The sequence below is a fragment of the Gossypium arboreum genome, chromosome 7, assembly GCF_025698485.1.
Source record: "Gossypium arboreum isolate Shixiya-1 chromosome 7, ASM2569848v2, whole genome shotgun sequence".
In the NCBI taxonomy this organism is placed as follows: Eukaryota; Viridiplantae; Streptophyta; class Magnoliopsida; order Malvales; family Malvaceae; genus Gossypium; species Gossypium arboreum.
Genome location: NC_069076.1, coordinates 1,016,881 through 1,033,570, shown reverse-complemented (window position 1 = coordinate 1,033,570; position 16,690 = coordinate 1,016,881). Strand labels below are relative to the sequence as shown.

At 34.0% G+C, this 16,690-nt stretch overlaps 3 protein-coding genes across 3 annotated transcripts; all 3 read right to left on the bottom strand.

The window, feature by feature from the left end:
* Positions 1-322: 322 nt before the first annotated feature.
* LOC108478398 (peptidyl serine alpha-galactosyltransferase-like) lies at positions 323-3,126 on the bottom strand. The gene is made up of 5 exons (XM_017780859.2): positions 2,981-3,126; positions 1,106-1,349; positions 992-1,002; positions 802-910; positions 323-631 (listed from the first exon to the last, which is right to left on the bottom strand). Exons 1-5 carry the CDS (start codon positions 3,124-3,126, stop codon positions 323-325), a joined length of 819 nt encoding a protein of 272 aa, XP_017636348.1.
* A 978-nt stretch (positions 3,127-4,104) lies between these two features.
* LOC108483835 (alpha-soluble NSF attachment protein 2) lies at positions 4,105-7,368 on the bottom strand. The gene is made up of 9 exons (XM_017787434.2): positions 7,161-7,368; positions 6,844-6,893; positions 6,686-6,758; positions 6,508-6,587; positions 5,676-5,827; positions 5,363-5,522; positions 5,211-5,258; positions 4,510-4,590; positions 4,105-4,425 (listed from the first exon to the last, which is right to left on the bottom strand). Exons 1-9 carry the CDS (start codon positions 7,303-7,305, stop codon positions 4,345-4,347), a joined length of 870 nt encoding a protein of 289 aa, XP_017642923.1. The 5' UTR covers positions 7,306-7,368; the 3' UTR covers positions 4,105-4,344.
* Positions 7,369-9,990: 2,622 nt separating this feature from the next.
* LOC108481909 (uncharacterized) lies at positions 9,991-11,738 on the bottom strand. Its single transcript, XM_017784982.2, has 4 exons — positions 11,597-11,738; positions 10,838-10,945; positions 10,640-10,704; positions 9,991-10,517 (listed from the first exon to the last, which is right to left on the bottom strand). The coding sequence occupies exons 1-4, from the start codon at positions 11,705-11,707 to the stop codon at positions 10,355-10,357; spliced, it is 447 nt and encodes a 148-aa protein (XP_017640471.1). The 5' UTR covers positions 11,708-11,738; the 3' UTR covers positions 9,991-10,354.
* Between the last annotated feature and the right edge of the window lie 4,952 nt (positions 11,739-16,690).

Here is a 16,690-nt window from a genome sequence, read left to right as displayed (position 1 = left end):
TAGCAGGCTTGTCACCAAAACGTGGCAAAGATGACAAACACAAAATCGTTCGCACGAGTTTTCATGGCTTAAACGAATACATAAGCTTAGAATCGAGCCGAATATCATTTCAAAACTAATAAGACATAAGCTTAGAATACTGCTGCAAGCGAGAGCTCTAAAGAAAATAACAAGACATCTAGTGGATGGTGGCTCATCGAAGGGACATAACGAGCAGGTGGTAGATCATGACCTTTTTATTGCTTTAAGTCTTCATCCGTACAGCTGAGAAGACGTCTGATATTTTCAGGCTGGCCACTGAGGTGGAAACTGTGCATGAGTCCTATACAGCCTGCCAGTCGAAATATGGAATACATTCCGTAGAAAATAGTGTGAATTTTTTTGTGGGTTCACTGATTTCTTTCCCCTCTGCCGCCACCTCAGTTTGTACTGTACGAGGAGTAAGAAGCTTGGGGTGAGTTAGTTCCACAAAAGTTTTGCTTTTCAAAAAGCTTAGATATTTCGACCACTTTGGCATCGGGCATCCATGTCTCGCATGTTGTAAGAGAAGACCCTCATTCATCGTATTAATACACTCTATACTCAAAAACAAGCCACGCCTTTTATTTGGATCCAGTTCCATAGCTTTCACCTGCATAAGATGCAATAAAACAGTTTTATACGTGCAAGCATCATCAGATATAATCACGATGTTTAGTTTACGGAAAAGGACAATGCCATGCCTCAAATTTATTTCATTGTAAGAAAAAAAATGCATTGCATGTAGTGATTCTTTCATCCTAGGTCTAGAGATTAACATACCTCCCTAGGATAAGGAGGTTTGGGAAAGAGTTGCCTGCAGCCATAAACAATACCATCTTCATGGTGTTCTAATTTACTGAAAGACCGGTTCCCGACACTAAATGGCAAGCTGTAATGTAGAAGAATAGGCTCAACAACGAGTCATGGAGTATATCCAGGGTAGATCATCAAGTCCTCATTGATCTTATGCCTAAGTCCAGCCTGAAAAGCAAAGACGGATATAGAAATATCACAAACAGCACAGCTGAAGGGGAAAAAATCTATCTGCTCTTTATATGTGGGCTAAAATTGACAAAGATCGTACCTCTGCCGCACCGAATAAGTAACCATACATCTCACTAATCCAGCCTTCCCCATAGATGTCACCGGTTATATTTGTCTCCCAGTGAGCTTGATCTTCAGGTACTTCTTCGGTCTTGGAAAGCCACAAATGTGCTAGAACTCGAAGACCGTCTATGTGCATGGCTAAAAGCCCACCAACCTTGTTGCAAACTTCTGGGTGTTCTGTGTGCAATTTGGCTAGAATATTATCACATCTTACCGAGTACCTGAAAGAAACAAAGAATTACGAACATCTCAGAACATTGAAAAAATGAATGTCGAAGCAGTGTCACAAGTACATTCCTTGGTTTGGCATACTATGAATAAACAATGAAAAGTTTGGTACCCGTAATAAGCAGCAACAGGCCTGCCTCTCTCGGCACCAAGTTCTCAAGGTATAATCGGACCTCAAAGGATCATATCTGCATCCAAAATTGCGACCCAATCAACATCTTGTGCATCTTTACTATGTTTTAGCCAGTGGACAACTCCAGCAGGCTTGTTCCTTGCAGGGTACCTGTAGAATTTAATGAAACAATGTATGTTATTCCACCAGGAAGTTCTAGACTCGAGTCAGAAATAGTGCTAACGCTTCTTTGATCCAAATCATGCTAAAATACGAAAACACTATGGAATATATAATCAACTCCATTACCCCCATACAAAGACTTACTTCAATCAGAAAGGACACATAAGCTGTATGCTAGAAGGGAATGTGAAGTAAACATGAAACAATGAAAGATTTTCATCAGTCTTCAACATTTAAACATATGAAAACAAGATTTACTAAACTTTATTTCATTCAGAAACCAAATCTTTTGTTTCAATTGATGTAAGAAAAATGACAACAAAAATCAACTAACCCAATAACAACTACACTTTCAATTTCTTACACCTAACCACATCATGACCCACTTGGAAGTCCCTCCTATTATATCCAAGGCCCTTCTTAAGTTTACTACTTCCATTTCAATTTTACAGGCTACCATTAAGTCACATTCTATCACATCTAAATAGAGTTTTTTACGATCTTAGTAAGAATCTTACATGATAAAATACTCATTTAGTAAGGCCTACACCAAGTTCGATCAAGTGACATCTTATTATACATCTCAACAAAGTTCTCTATCAACTTATTAGAAACCTTATACAATAAGATACTCATTTAGCAAGGTCTACACCACGCTTTATCAAGTGACATCTTATCACATCTCAACCGAATTCTTCATGATCTTACTATAAATCTTATGCAATAAAATATTCATTTTGTGGGGTCTACACTAAACTCCATCAAATCACATCGAACATGATTTTACTACAGACTCTACTTAATAATATATTTATTTAATAGAGCCTAGATCGTGCTCTAGCAAATCATATATTATCACATTTTAATAAAATTCTCCATATTTTTATTACAAATCTTACATAATAAAATATTCTATTTAATAGAATTTACACCAAATTCTATCAAGTCATATCTTAAGAAAGATCTCCACAAACTTACTAGAAACCCTACACAATAAAATACTCATTTAGTGGTGCTCACACCAAGCTCCAAGCTCTCTTCTAGTGAAACTCTACCCAACTCTACCCAACTTCCTCCATAGCCCTTCAGATACCAACATATCCTTCCCAAGCCCTCCTACTACTAATGGCTCTCGGCACAACTGTTTGAACCACACTCAACCTCCGTCACCAGTATCAACAAATATCTCAATTTAATGCATCCAAATGTTCAAAGTAAGAGCATCCTAGACCAGAACTTAACCAAAAACAAGACTTATTATACCGGAAAACTCAACAAAGAGAAAAAAAGAAAAAAAAATGCTAAAAAAAAGGCCGAAGCTTATTATACCAGTCACCAGTTTTTGGATGTCTTCTCATAGAGGGAACTTCAAGAGTGGGAGCATCCACCCCTTTATAATTCTTTTTCTCTTCGTCCGTACAATTTAGCAACCGGGTAACTGGTCCGGGTTGTTGGGCTTTCCTGAAGCTATGCATGAATCCAACCGTTTTCCAATCAAAATAATTCTAACATTCCACAGAGATCCTATATGGTGCCTCAAGACCCGTTTTTTATCCTAAATGAACCTACCCAAAAAACTCAATAGCATCACGACACCTAAAAATCTGGCCATTGGAAGTTGAATTTCAAAGGCTGATTAAAATTGGGTAGTTTGTAAAATATCTTAATTTCATGAGATTCAGATTGTAAGAAGTCAAACGTTGAAAAAGATCTACATTTGTATAGGTGGCTGATGAAACAGAATGACATCCTTTATAATCATCAAAGTTAACAGACACAATTTTTTTCAAAATGTTACTTGAGTATATTTTAAATTTATCGATATTATTTTTAAAATTTTTAAAAATATATATACTTTCATATTTATTTTAATATAATATTTAGTAATTTCATGTATTTGTATTTATTATAATTTTAGATATAATCATTTTATTTTATTTTTAAGTTTTACATTGTAATAGTTTTATATATTACAATAAATTTATTTTGTAATTATATAAATTACGTAATATATAACAACAAACTTAAAAGAAGAATAATCAAGTCGAACTTAGTTAAAATTTTAAATGTTCAAGCGCAAGCTCAATTCATATTTTAAATGGATTTAATTTTTTTTTACTTACTAAACTCATTTTTCAAGCCGCCTTCATATTTGATCCACAAACAGGTCTACTCATCACCCATTCGAAATTCATGTTTTCATTTGCTTGCATGATAATATTAGAGATGCTATAGGAAAAAAAGTTTTAAAACACACAGAAAAATGGCAGCATAGAAAAGTTTCACAAAGTTAAACATAGATACAATAATATAATTTATTAATTTATCAAAATTTATATAAAAATGTTATCTTAAATAAGATAATACACACACAGAGCTTAAGAATTATTTCATTAATTCAATTATTCCATAAAAGACTTCCTCCTCCTTTCACCATGAATAAAATTCAATGGTTTTCATATCAAACACATACTAAAATTGAAATCCAGTAACACAAGGAACAGAAACAGCAGTATAATCATCATCAGCGTAAATCATAAAATTTAAGGCCAAACAAGTGAAACATTTCCGGAAATAATTGTTATAAGGGAGAGTATACGGAGTATAATTGCACACAGACACATAAAACAAAGCAATCACCATTAAAATGAAAAACTGAGAAACACAGGCAACTCTCACGACGCAAAGCTCTTTTAGGTAAGATCATCTTCTTCCAGCTCTTTAGCTTTCAGCTTTTCTTTCACTCGAAGTAAAAGGGTTGTCTTCCAAGAATCCTGCATAGCATTTTACGGAAACAGTACATGTTAGCATAGTAACTTCAGGGGTCAAAACCGCATTAGTAATGGAGATCGACATACCAATGGGGTCATGCTATCAAATTCCTTGACAACTTCCGTAAACTTTGAGACATCTTCCTCGTCAATAGCAGAAGCAATGTCCTGTCAGAAAGCATAAGTTCGTTAAAACCCGTATTTCAAAGATTAAGAACCAGATTCTCAAATGGATATGTATAATCTTGAAGTTGACAAGATTTGATATAGAATCAAGGAGTAACTGGATTTACAGCTAACAAACATGATAGATAGAGAAAAATTGAAACGAATGGAAAAAGTGAAACCAGTGATCAAGTATGCTTTAAGCAAAATCCAAAAGAAGGTAAAAGTATCATGAGGCCCTTATATTAGGAGTCAGATTGCATTTTGCCTCCTCCACTCAAAAAATGTGCAAATTATTCCCTGTATATTAGGTTAAAGAGCAAACTGGTCCTTCTACTAAAAATTTCATCTATTTCTATTATTAAAAACTGATCCCTATATGTCAGTATGAGGTATACATGGCATGCCACATGACACTGTCTGGTTATTCCATACAAATGGATAAATTTTTTAACAAGAAGGATCAATTTACTCTTCAAACTAAGATTCAAGGACTAATTTGCTCATTTTTTAGTACAGGGTCCTCCATGATACTTTTACCACCAAAAGAACCAAACAGAATCCTATCAACTAAAAAGTAAATTGCAGGAAAGAAGTAAATCAGTAATATTATGATAACTTACAGCCAATAATTTATACTCTCGCGTTCCAGAAAAAGTTGGATCCAGATCCTGAAGAAAGCAAAAGCAGATTCATATTAACTGATAAGTTCGACATTACAATTTAAGGTAAAAAGCTAATGTGTTAGAATATTAAAAAGAGACTAAAATTTAACCTGATATCGCTCTAACGCATTGGTGATTGCTACAACATCACCTTTGCAGAGTTGACAAATGCCAGCATTAAGAAGATGACCTTTAACTCCATACTTCAGCAAGTTATTGGTAAGTGATTGCCGCGCTATCTCTTCATATATCTCAATGGCTTTCTGGTATCTGGAGAAATATCATAAGAATATCTTTTATATGAGGGAAACACTTATGCAACGGTGTTAGCAAAGTAAAAAGACAATGATTATAATCCATCATAGTAGAAAACAGCAAAAAGGCGTCACAAGAACAATGTTGTCTAGTAGTAAATATGCTCACTGTTCTATCTGAGCAGCAAATTGTGCAACTTTCTGCTTGCATTGATTGGCAGAAGAAGACACATCTTCATTTTGGAAGAAATCAGCAGCCTTTTCAAAATAATCCATGGCCTGCTCAATGTTCTGTTCAGACTCGTATAATTCAGCAATTTCCTGCACGCAATGAAACATTCGTGTTTATAAATAACTGTAATTAACATCATCATACAAAGTTATGGTTGAGGAAATGTGGCACCCCACACTAGACCCAGATGGCAGATCTGGCTATGAGATGTCACATCCACTGCCGAAGCAACTCAGACTGTGATCATTCATTTGCTTTAAAACTAAACCAATAAACATAATATAATTCATAAATTTCAAGTTACACAAGTGAATTGTACAAGCACAAGGTCAAATGGGCCCATACATAGTGACCCGAGGCCAAACACAGGGTTGGACACAAATCCTACTCAAATTATCAAGATGGAAGGTTGTGTCTCGAGACAATGAAGCTATGTCTCGAGACATGCTTCCCCTGTTTTAGTAGTTTTGCTTTGAATTAAGCTGTCTCGAAACAATTGGGTTCATGTCTCGAGACTTGACTCCTTAGGTCTCAAGAATTAGCTTCCTATTTCAGACCCTTAGTTTCAATGTTTGATGTCTCGAGACAGAGGAATGAAAGTTAAACAATTGTCCTGACACTATTAACGAAGGTTGAGGAAACAATTCGAACCAACTCAAAACAAAACATGATCTCTGCAAAATTATGCTGTATAAGTACTAAACTAAACAATATACGACAAACTCTTTTTCTCCCTTTATAGATTGGCATATTAATGGTTAAACTATACCTTATAATACCTTGCAGCCATGCTTAGCCTTCCAATATCACAAAACAAGTTCACTGCTTGCTGCAAGCAAGATATAGCCTCTGTATTGGAAAGAAAATATATTCAGTCAGAAGCATAGATTCACTAAAACTCCCCGATGGATCCGGACCAAGTGAAACCATATGCAATCCACACTTACCCTTTGTAGCTGTTTTCTTATAACAATGAGCAGCATCAACATAAGCTTGAGCTGTTTCATGCTTGCTGTCTGACTACAGATTTTAAAAAACAAACAAAAGAGTCAAATAAATTACTTAGCAGTGACAAACAAAATGCTATTTAATCCGAAGTGCTTACTTTCAAATGGCAATTCGCCAACTTTACATAAGTTGATCCAGCTTTGTCCCCTTGAAGAAAAAAAAATAGAGATTAAAAATTACGGATATTTTAAAAATTAATCGATAATCTGATCCTAGAAAAGAAAACCCTAAATTTCAAATTGATTAACTGAACAGAAACTACTAAAATTGATACTTGAGTAAATCGGAACTAAAGATCTACCATAATCAATAAATTAAAACAGAAAATAGTAATAAGAAAAAAAACCCAAGTTGCAAAGTGTGTTAATTACTTATAACAAAAACTAAAAATAAAAATTAAGGGGAAAAAAGTACATGATTTGGCAAGCTTGAAGCAATTAGCAGCTTTATCAAATAAATCGGCGGCGTCTTCATATTTAGAACTAAACAAGCCCCAACCATTTAGCTTTTTCTCTGCTTTCTTCACGAATTCTTCTCCTTTCGCTAACTGATCTCCCATTTTTTTCTCTGTTCTTTTTTCTTCTTTGATTATTGATAGAAATTAATTTAATTTATACTATCAAAGACCGTGTTGGTTTTCTTTCTTTTGATTTTATTCGGTTAAAATATGCTATAAGTCCTTTTACTCTTTACAATTTTGAATTTAATCCTTATACTTTTACTTTTAAAATTTTAGTCATCTATTTTTAAATTTTAAAATTCAGTCCAATTATTAACCCTGCTAATTTTTTTTTGTTAAATTTATTCATGTGACATTTTGAAATTTAAAAAATACTTAATAGCCATGTATCTAAAAAGATGACATTGTAATAACCTCGAATTTAACAAAATAGTTTTAACAGCGTGAATAGTTAGACTTGTATTTTGAAATCTAAAAGTAAAGGATTAAATTCCTAAAAATAAAATATATGGACTAAATTTTAAATTTACAAAATTATAAGGAGTTATGAGATATTTTAACATATTTTAACTTTTTAAGAAATTATTTATTTTATAGGTTAAAATATGCTATAAATCCTTACATTATTCATAAATTTAAAATTTAGGCCTTATACTATTATTTTTAAGAATTTAGTACCTATACTTTCGAAATTTTAAAATTCAAATTTAATTGTTAATATTTTTTGTTAAATTTATTAGCGTGACATTTTAAAATTAAAAATATTTACTTGGTAGCCATGTAATTAAAAATAAATAAATTTAATAAAAATTTTAATAGTATTAACAATTGAATTTATATTTTTAAATTTAAAAATAAAATGATTAAATTTCAATACTGAAGAGTACAATGACTTAAAACATATTTTAACCTATTATATATATATATATATATATATATATTAGTACTTAACATTTTTTAATTTAATTTATTTTTTCAAATTACCATAAATTGATTATGTCAATTATTCAAATTTAAGATTAGATTAAATTTGATTTATTAATTCGTTATAAGAAAATTAAATTTGATTGAATTTGAATTTTTGAAGACCAAGTCTTGTGTTTTTGAATTTTCATTTTTTTGAATTTTTCTAACTTTTGAATTTTTCTAATTTTTTTTAAATTGTAGTGTTCAGCTTGTTTTCTTATTTTAAATTTAAATTCAGATGGTATTTGTTGAATTTTTAACAATTTTATGTTTATCTATAAATTTAAATAATTTAAATTATAATAAAACATAATTAAATATTTATTGAATTTTATTTATTTTTAATATAGTAATATAAATATTTTATCAGGGAACAATAAGATATTTCTTTATTTATTTTATTCTTAATATAAAAGCTATTAAAAATTAATTGCACTAGAATTTTAATTTTAATAATTTAGTGATTTAATTTTTAAACATATTTAACAATTTTGGCTAAAATTATTTGCTAGAAATTTTCAATGAACTAGTGTATAAAATGGTAAGTAAATAACCACTTATTTATCGGTTAAATTTGATAAAAATGTTAAATTAAAAAAATAAAAGAAAATAGAAAATAGACCAATTTATATTTAGAGAAATACTTTCTTCTTCTCAATTTGTATCTAATTTATATGGTATTTAATAAGGCATACTCGCACGGATAGTTTTATTAGTTGACACGTAAAAACTCCATCTAATGACACATAGAATAAAAATTCTAATTCCAAAGTAAAATTTTACTTATCTAATTAATATAGAATAAAAAATTTATATTTATTTAATTTTTTATAAAATATTATAACATTTCATTTTAAAAATTTTAGGTTTGAAAATCACAACTAATTGTTTAACTTTAGTTAATTTTAAATTAAAAATATTGAATTTCAAATATTTTATCTTAAAACTTAATTTTAAAATAGAAAAGTTTCATTAGAAATTATTTTAAAATAAAATTAAAAATAATATTTTATTTATCTTGAGAGATTGATGTAAGTTCGGTGATAGGTGAAGGTGTTGTAGTTTCAAGGTTAACTTTTCGTATTGATGAGTAATGTTTTTGTTGTAGTTTCAAGGTTAACTTTTCGTATTGATGAGTAATGTTTTTGTTGTGTGCGCACAATGTCTAAAGTTATCTATATCCCCTCCTTAACCCATAAATAGAAAGATAATGCACTTCAATACACTCAAAAACATATGCACCTGTATTAGCGATAATGACCATACCAATTAAATTAAGATTCGATCAACTTTTGTTGTGTTTTTTAGCAGGTCATGAAAGTTGTAAGCCGGTTTGTATTTCTATAAGTTTGATGGGAAGAATCAATTGTAAACTTACAAGAGGTACAGCATTTTCTTCTAAGAGAATCTCAAAAATCAAACAAAGCAAAAGTTTTTAATATGTTCTTTTAATGAATGATTTGTTTTTGTAACATTCATTCAAAACAAGGTTTCACCACCTAGATTTTATGTACAAGGAAAATGATAATTTGTGAATAAAACTAAAATTCCATCACCCAAAACAAAAAGATTTTTCTTTTGTATCCTCCTTATCCGTTTTATGGTTCATATTCAGAGTTGTGGCTACCTCTCTTGACAATATCGTCTCAAAAAAAAAAAAGAGAAGATTTATCAACAACTTTAGTCTATTGTAACTTTGATAACACTTGAAACCAAACACCAATTCAAATGAATTTGATCCAATTCAAACATCCCGGGGGAATTGTACATACAACATGGGATTCTAACCTGGAATTCAATCGGAATCGGGAAACTAACTTTATCGGAACATGTATCAGAGCAGTTTTTCTTTTTCATTAAACATCAAGAAAGAACAACCATGTTTAAAACTAGGTCTAGAACAACCATGTTTAAAACTAGGTCTAAATATCAAAATTTCTTAGTCCACAAGAAACGAGAAATGAAAGTAATATCGAGATCAATTGTAAATCACCTGTTTCAAACGGCCTATCAATGGAACATGAAAATACTGAGTTCCCATCCCCTCTTCCGTCTGGAAAACGAGTTGAGTCCAGAAAACTAAACCACATGGATGTTCCTCGAAAAAACACTTGTGCTATTTGAGCCTCATCTAGATAAGACTAAGGTTGAGTCAATGATCTAAGGGGACTAACTCGGATAATCAGAGGTCTTTAGATGACTTTCTTTTAGAAGGATCCCGGCTGAGTCCATGTTTCTTCAATGTTTTGATATAATTTCTCATGAGAGTAAACTTGTTGCTCCCAAGATTAAAGAAATAGTCCCAAGAATAAATCCCAGTTTTATGCAAATCATCGAAAACTATCCTGAACCATCCACCCGGAAATGGCACAAGCGTGACATAGACAAGGAAAAACACAGTTAAGAATCCAATCACGTGTAAACTTTACCAAGTAAAATGGTTTAAAAAAGAACCTAGAGAAGGTACCTTACCCCATAGTTTCCTACAGGTTCGGCAGACATTATCCCGACATGGCGCCGACCAGATATAACCTGATAAAGGAACCTCAAGCAATCACAATTGGAACTTGTTTATCTAAAAGAGAGATAACATCATAAAGTAGACATTCAAGTTACTTAATGCCTTGTGCTCAATCAATGCTGTTAGATGAAGCCATATATATACCTTTTCACTGCCGATTGATCGAATCTTGCCATCAGCAGCAGGGCTATAAACTCGCAAAAACTCAGCTGACAAGCTAAACTTGATACCATTCGCATATTCTACATCTACCTGAACAAGTTTTTCAACATGATAGATAAGAAAGCTATATAAAGCATGGATCAAAGAAAAATTTACTCAGTCGGTCAACACCATGAAAAAACAGATTCAACATGGTCAATCAACCTATGTTACTCGGACTCAAAGATGAGTATCATCTGCGAGTATGTGTCCAACAAATGTTCAACTTTTTTTTTTTTGTACGTTTTTCTTTGTATTTAGAATTTCCTTGAAAAGGCATATACTCATACCATGTCCCAAAATGTCTGCAACAAAAATGGAGTTTGCCATAATCAAATTTCAAATTTGAATCACTCCATTACTCAAATTCCTTTTTGGGATATATATATATATATATAAATTATCAAGAAATATAACATAAATTGGCACCAAAAATTTCAATAACTCCACAAAGTAAACTTTCTTTGGTAATTTTGCTAATAACCCAAATGATTATTTCCACTTCCTAAGAGATAAAATGAAGCTAAAACCAAAAGGGTGCTCAAATAACTTATCTGGGTCTGATTATATACTCAAATTAAAACAAACCCATATCAAAATTCAAAAAAAAAATCAATAAATTAGTAAAAAAAAAAGAGAAAGAAACCCACTAAGAAAGCAAAAGAAAATAGCAGAAAAAAGAATGGGGAAACAAAAACTTACACTTTTGGGTGCGTTAAGAGAGAAGCTTTTGAGGCGTGGGGTATCAACGAGAGTGTGGATCCTTTGAATTGTTCTCTTCATAGCCATAACTAATCTGAACCGAGTTGCCATTGTTTTTCATCCGAGTGAGCCACTGTTTCTAGAGCTTGAAAAAAAAACACTGTTGGATCTTAGCCTTTCTTTTGTTGGACAATTTTGGCCCATTATTTTCAATATTTTTTGGTTAATGTTGGGCTTGATTTATCTTCTTTTTTTTTCTTCTTTTTTTTAGTGAAGGGGTTATTCTAGATTATCATTTTAATTGGCTCAAAAATTATATTTTAATTAAATTATGATGACATGTCATATGTCTATTTTTTAAAATTAAATGTGATTTTAGTTAAATCATAAACATATCAAAACTATTAATCGTGCACTTCCTTTACCTCATATTACTAGAGAAGTTACGGACGAGAATAACCTTAAGGTGCCGAATGATGAAATATCTATAAGTGCAGCCGTATTAAAATAAAGTTAAGAGATAATTCCCACCAAAGACCCTATCAAAGACAATGTCAATTTGTTGAGAAATTCATCAATTTTGAATAAATAACACTTCATAAATTTCATCTGTAAGGAGTCGATCTCCTCTAAACAAGCTTTTATTCGAGTATATAGAAGTAAAACATTTTGACTAATGTGCAGCAGTAAACAGCGGGGAACAAGGGGAACAAGAGGTTCGTGAGATTGCCGCAGCTATACCAATCGTGGTTTTTGGATTATTGTTGGCTAAAGAGACGATGATGGTAGCTGCGGTTTCCTGTAAGGCAAGAGTACTCGGTGGATGTTGTGGATAGAAGTGAGTCACTGAAATGGTGGATTGTTGGGATCAGTCTCTAGAGCGGGGTGAAATCTGATGGTGCGTCAACTGATAGGAATGGTGTTGGTGGTGAATTTTGTGTAAGGTCACTTGAACATTGGGGTGTGCTCCTGCAAACGTAACTTCGTTATGTTGTTTCTGTTGAAAAGTCAAAAATGGTGGGTGGTGGGAGGTGCAATTGGCACCGAAAGAAAAAAAAGTGGCAAGCAACTTGTTTAAAGTTGAATGGGATAATTGCAATTTTGGTCCCTAATTTTTAGGCCATTTGCAAGTTAGTCCTCGAGCCTTAACTATAAATAGGCCTAACCATTTCTCATTTCAATCATCCCAACCAATCTTTCTCTCTTAGTTTCTCTCTTCTCCCATTTGAGAATTCTTAAGGAATTCTATTTGTTTGTAATATTTTGGAGACAGTAAAGTTATCATCCGGTGTTAGTGCAGGGGCGTAGGTATAATTTACGAACCTCGTTAAAACTCTTGTGTTCTTTCTTGTCCTATTTTTCTTTCAATATTTGAGGTATAATAGTAGTATTTAATTGTGCTATTAAATTACTATAAAAGGATATTCGACTAAGGAAAGACTTGGTATTTAAGAGATCCTTGTGATCCACCTCTCTTCCCAGGAATTGAACTTTGTGTGATTTTTAGTACAATAATTTACACGCTTCCGACCCTATTGAAACAACAAGTGGTATCGAGCGAAGGTTAATCGTAGTATGCTCTGTGGTTGCGCTTTAAACCGATCTTCCACATCGAAAAAGATTTCCTTAGGTATATTGAAAGATTATGGAGAAAAGCGGTCGGTGTAGGAGCTTCAACATCGTCCATGTGGACAAGACCGACAATTGCAAATGCAAGATTGGCCGTGGAGATCTTTGATGGCACGGGCCATTTTGGTATGTGGCAAAGTGAGGTTCTAGATGCCCTTTTTCAAAGAGGTCTAGACATTGCCATTGATGAAGAGAAACCAGATGATGTCGGGAGAAAGATTGGAAGGCGATCAATCGGTTGGCATGTGGCACAATTCGATCATGCCTTTCTCGAGAAGAGGTATGCTTTTCAAAGAAGACTTCGCAAATAAGTTGTGGGTGGCACTTGAAGAAAAATTTTTGAAGAAAACAGTCAAAATAAGCTCCACTTGAAGAAAAGACATTTCGCTTCACTTACGTCCCAAGTACCACAATGAATGATCACATCACCAAATTTAATCGGTTAGTCAACGATTTCTTTGAATATGGATGACACATTCAAAGATGAAGATTTGGCTTTGATGTTGTTGGGGTCACTTCGAGGAGTTTGAGTTCTAGAAACTACTCTACTTCATGGCAGGAGTGATATATCTCTCGAGCGAAGTCATGCGGCCTTATACGATTATGAAGCAGAGAAAGAAGGACAAACAGAAAAACTCAATCGAGATCTGAAGCTTTAGTAGTCCGAGGTCGTTCATACACTCGAAAGAAAACTCAAAAGGGAGATCAAAGTCAAAGTCCGGACTGGGAAAGATGAATGTGCCTTTTGTCATGAGAAAGGCCTTTGGAAGAAAAATTGTCCAAAGTCAAGAATAAGGAAAAGTCTGCTGTAGATGCTTGTGTTGCAAAGCATGATACCGTGACTCGAATTATCATTGGTTGCATCATCATCGTCGTTCCATTCGGATGAGTGGATATTGGATTCAGAGTTGTACCTATCATATGTCCCTAACCGGGAGTGGTTCTCGATTTAGTAGAACTAAATGGAGAAGTTGTTTATATGGGCAATGACAATGCTCAGAAAGCTGCTGGGATAGGTTCAATCCAATTAAAGAATCAAGATGGATCAACGAGTTCTAAGCGATGTTGATGCGTGCCGGTTTGAAGAAAAATCTCATCTCATTGGGAGCCTTGGAATCCAATGGTTCGATTGTTACTATGAGAGATGGGGTTTTGAAAGTGACATCTGGCGACTTGTGATATTGAAGGGCATCGGGAAAAATAACTTGTATTACTACCAAGGTAGTACAGTTATTGGAGCGATCATTGCAGACTTCCCGGTAACAAAGAATTGGACTCAATGCGGTTGTGGCATATGAAGTTGGGACATGCAATGAAAAATCCTTGCAAATTCGCAAAGCAAGGATTGTTGAAAGGTGCAAAGGCTTGCAAATTAAAATTTTGCGAGCATTGTGTTCGGGAAAGCAAAAGAGAGTGAAATTGATCGCTATCCATAATACAAAAGGTATTTTGGAATATGTTCACTCAGATGTGTGGGGCCTTCCAAAACACTTTCGTTGGGAGGAAAACACTACTTTGTTACTTTTGTTGATGACTTTTCGAAGAGTTTGGGTGTATACCATGAAAACTAAAGATGAAGTGCTTGGAGTTTTCTTAAATGGAAAACTATGATCGAAAACCGACGGCAAGAAAATCAAGCGGCTTAGGACGGACAATGGAGGGAATATAGAAGTGATCCGTTCTTCGATGTGTGCCAAGAGTATGGTATTGTTCGACACTTCACGATTAGGGATACACCACATGCCAGAATGGAGTGGCAGAGCGTATGAATCGAACATTCTTGGAGAAAGTTCGATGTATGTTGTCCAATCTTTGGGTTGGGCAAGCAATTTTGGGTGAGGTGTGACATACTGTTGGCCATCTTGTTAATCGCTTGCCATCATCTGCATTAGAAAGAAAAACTCCTATGGAGGTATGGTGCGAAAACCGGCTCTGATTATGATTCCTTACATGTGTTTGGATCCACCGCATATTACCATGTGAAGGAGTCAAAGTTAGATCCGAGGGCAAAGAAAGCTCTCTTTATGGGAATCACTTACGGAGTGAAGGGATTTCGTCTTTGGTGCTTAAGCACAAAGAAAATGATCTCAGTAGAGATGTTACCTTTGATGAATCTGCCACATTGAAAAAGGTAGCAGATGAAGATATTCAGACAAGCGATACTCCACAGCAGGTGGAGTGTACTCCAAAACAGGTGGAGTTTGAGCAGATGGGGATTTGCCCAGTTAATAAGTCTAATTCTCCAGCCACAATGGAGAATTAGAGGTTGAAGAGGTTCGACCCAAGAACCATTAAGTACACAGAACCGATTGCGCTTGCAAGGCCAAGGAGAGAAATTCGTAAACACGCTCGATTGACGATATGGTGGCTCACGCCTTCCGTTGTTGATGATGATATTCCTATCACTTATCAAGAAGCAATGCAAAGCTTAGAAAGTGATAAATGGAAAAGCGCCATGGATGAAGAAATGCAATCTCTCCTGAAGAACAATACTTGAGAGTTGGCGCAATTACCGAAAGGTAAAAGGGCAATCGGATGCAAGTGGGTATTCGCAAAGAAAGATGGATCTCCTAGCAAGAAAGATGTTCGCTACAAGGCAAGGTTGGTAGCTAAAGGCTACGCCGAAGGAGGAATTGACTACAATGATGTTTTTCCCTGTTGTGAAGCATTCCTCCATTAGAATTTTGTTGGCCTTGGTAGCACAGTTGAATTTGGAGCTAGCTCAACTTGATGTTAAAACGGCTTTCTTGCATGGTGAGTTAGAAGAGAGATCTATATGACTCGGCCGAAGGATACAAAGATCTTGGTGGTAGAAATTGGGTTTGTAAGTTGAACAAATCGCTATATGGATTGAAGCAATCCCGAGGCGATGGTACAAGCGATTTGATAGCTTTATGAAAAGCGAAGTACACAAGAAGCAAATATGACAATTGTGTGTATTTGCAAAAGCTACATGACGGATCTTTCATTTATCTACTCTTGTATGTTGATGATATGTTAATCGCTTCGAAGAGCCAAAAAGAGATAGATAAGCTGAAGGCTCAGTTGAATCAAGAGTTCGAGATGAAAGATCTAGGTGAGGCCAAGAAGATTCTCGGCATGGAGATAAGTAGAGATAGACAGAGAGGCAAGCTTTGTTTGAATCAGAAGCAATATCTGAAAAAGGTATTACAATGTTTTGGTGTAAATGAAAACACAAAACATGTAAGTACCCCACTTGCTTCTCATTTGAAACTTAGTGCTCAATTATCTCCAAAAGCAAGAAGAAAGAGAATATATGGCAAAAGTCCCATATGCTAATGCAGTTGGGAGTTTGATGTATGCGATGGTGTGTCTGTGACCGACATTTCACAAGCTGTTGGAGTTGTGAGCGGTATATGCATGATCCCGAAAGGGACATTGGCAAGTCGTGAAATGGATTCTGGTATCTTCAAAAACCGTAGATGTTGGTTTAGTTTTGAGCAG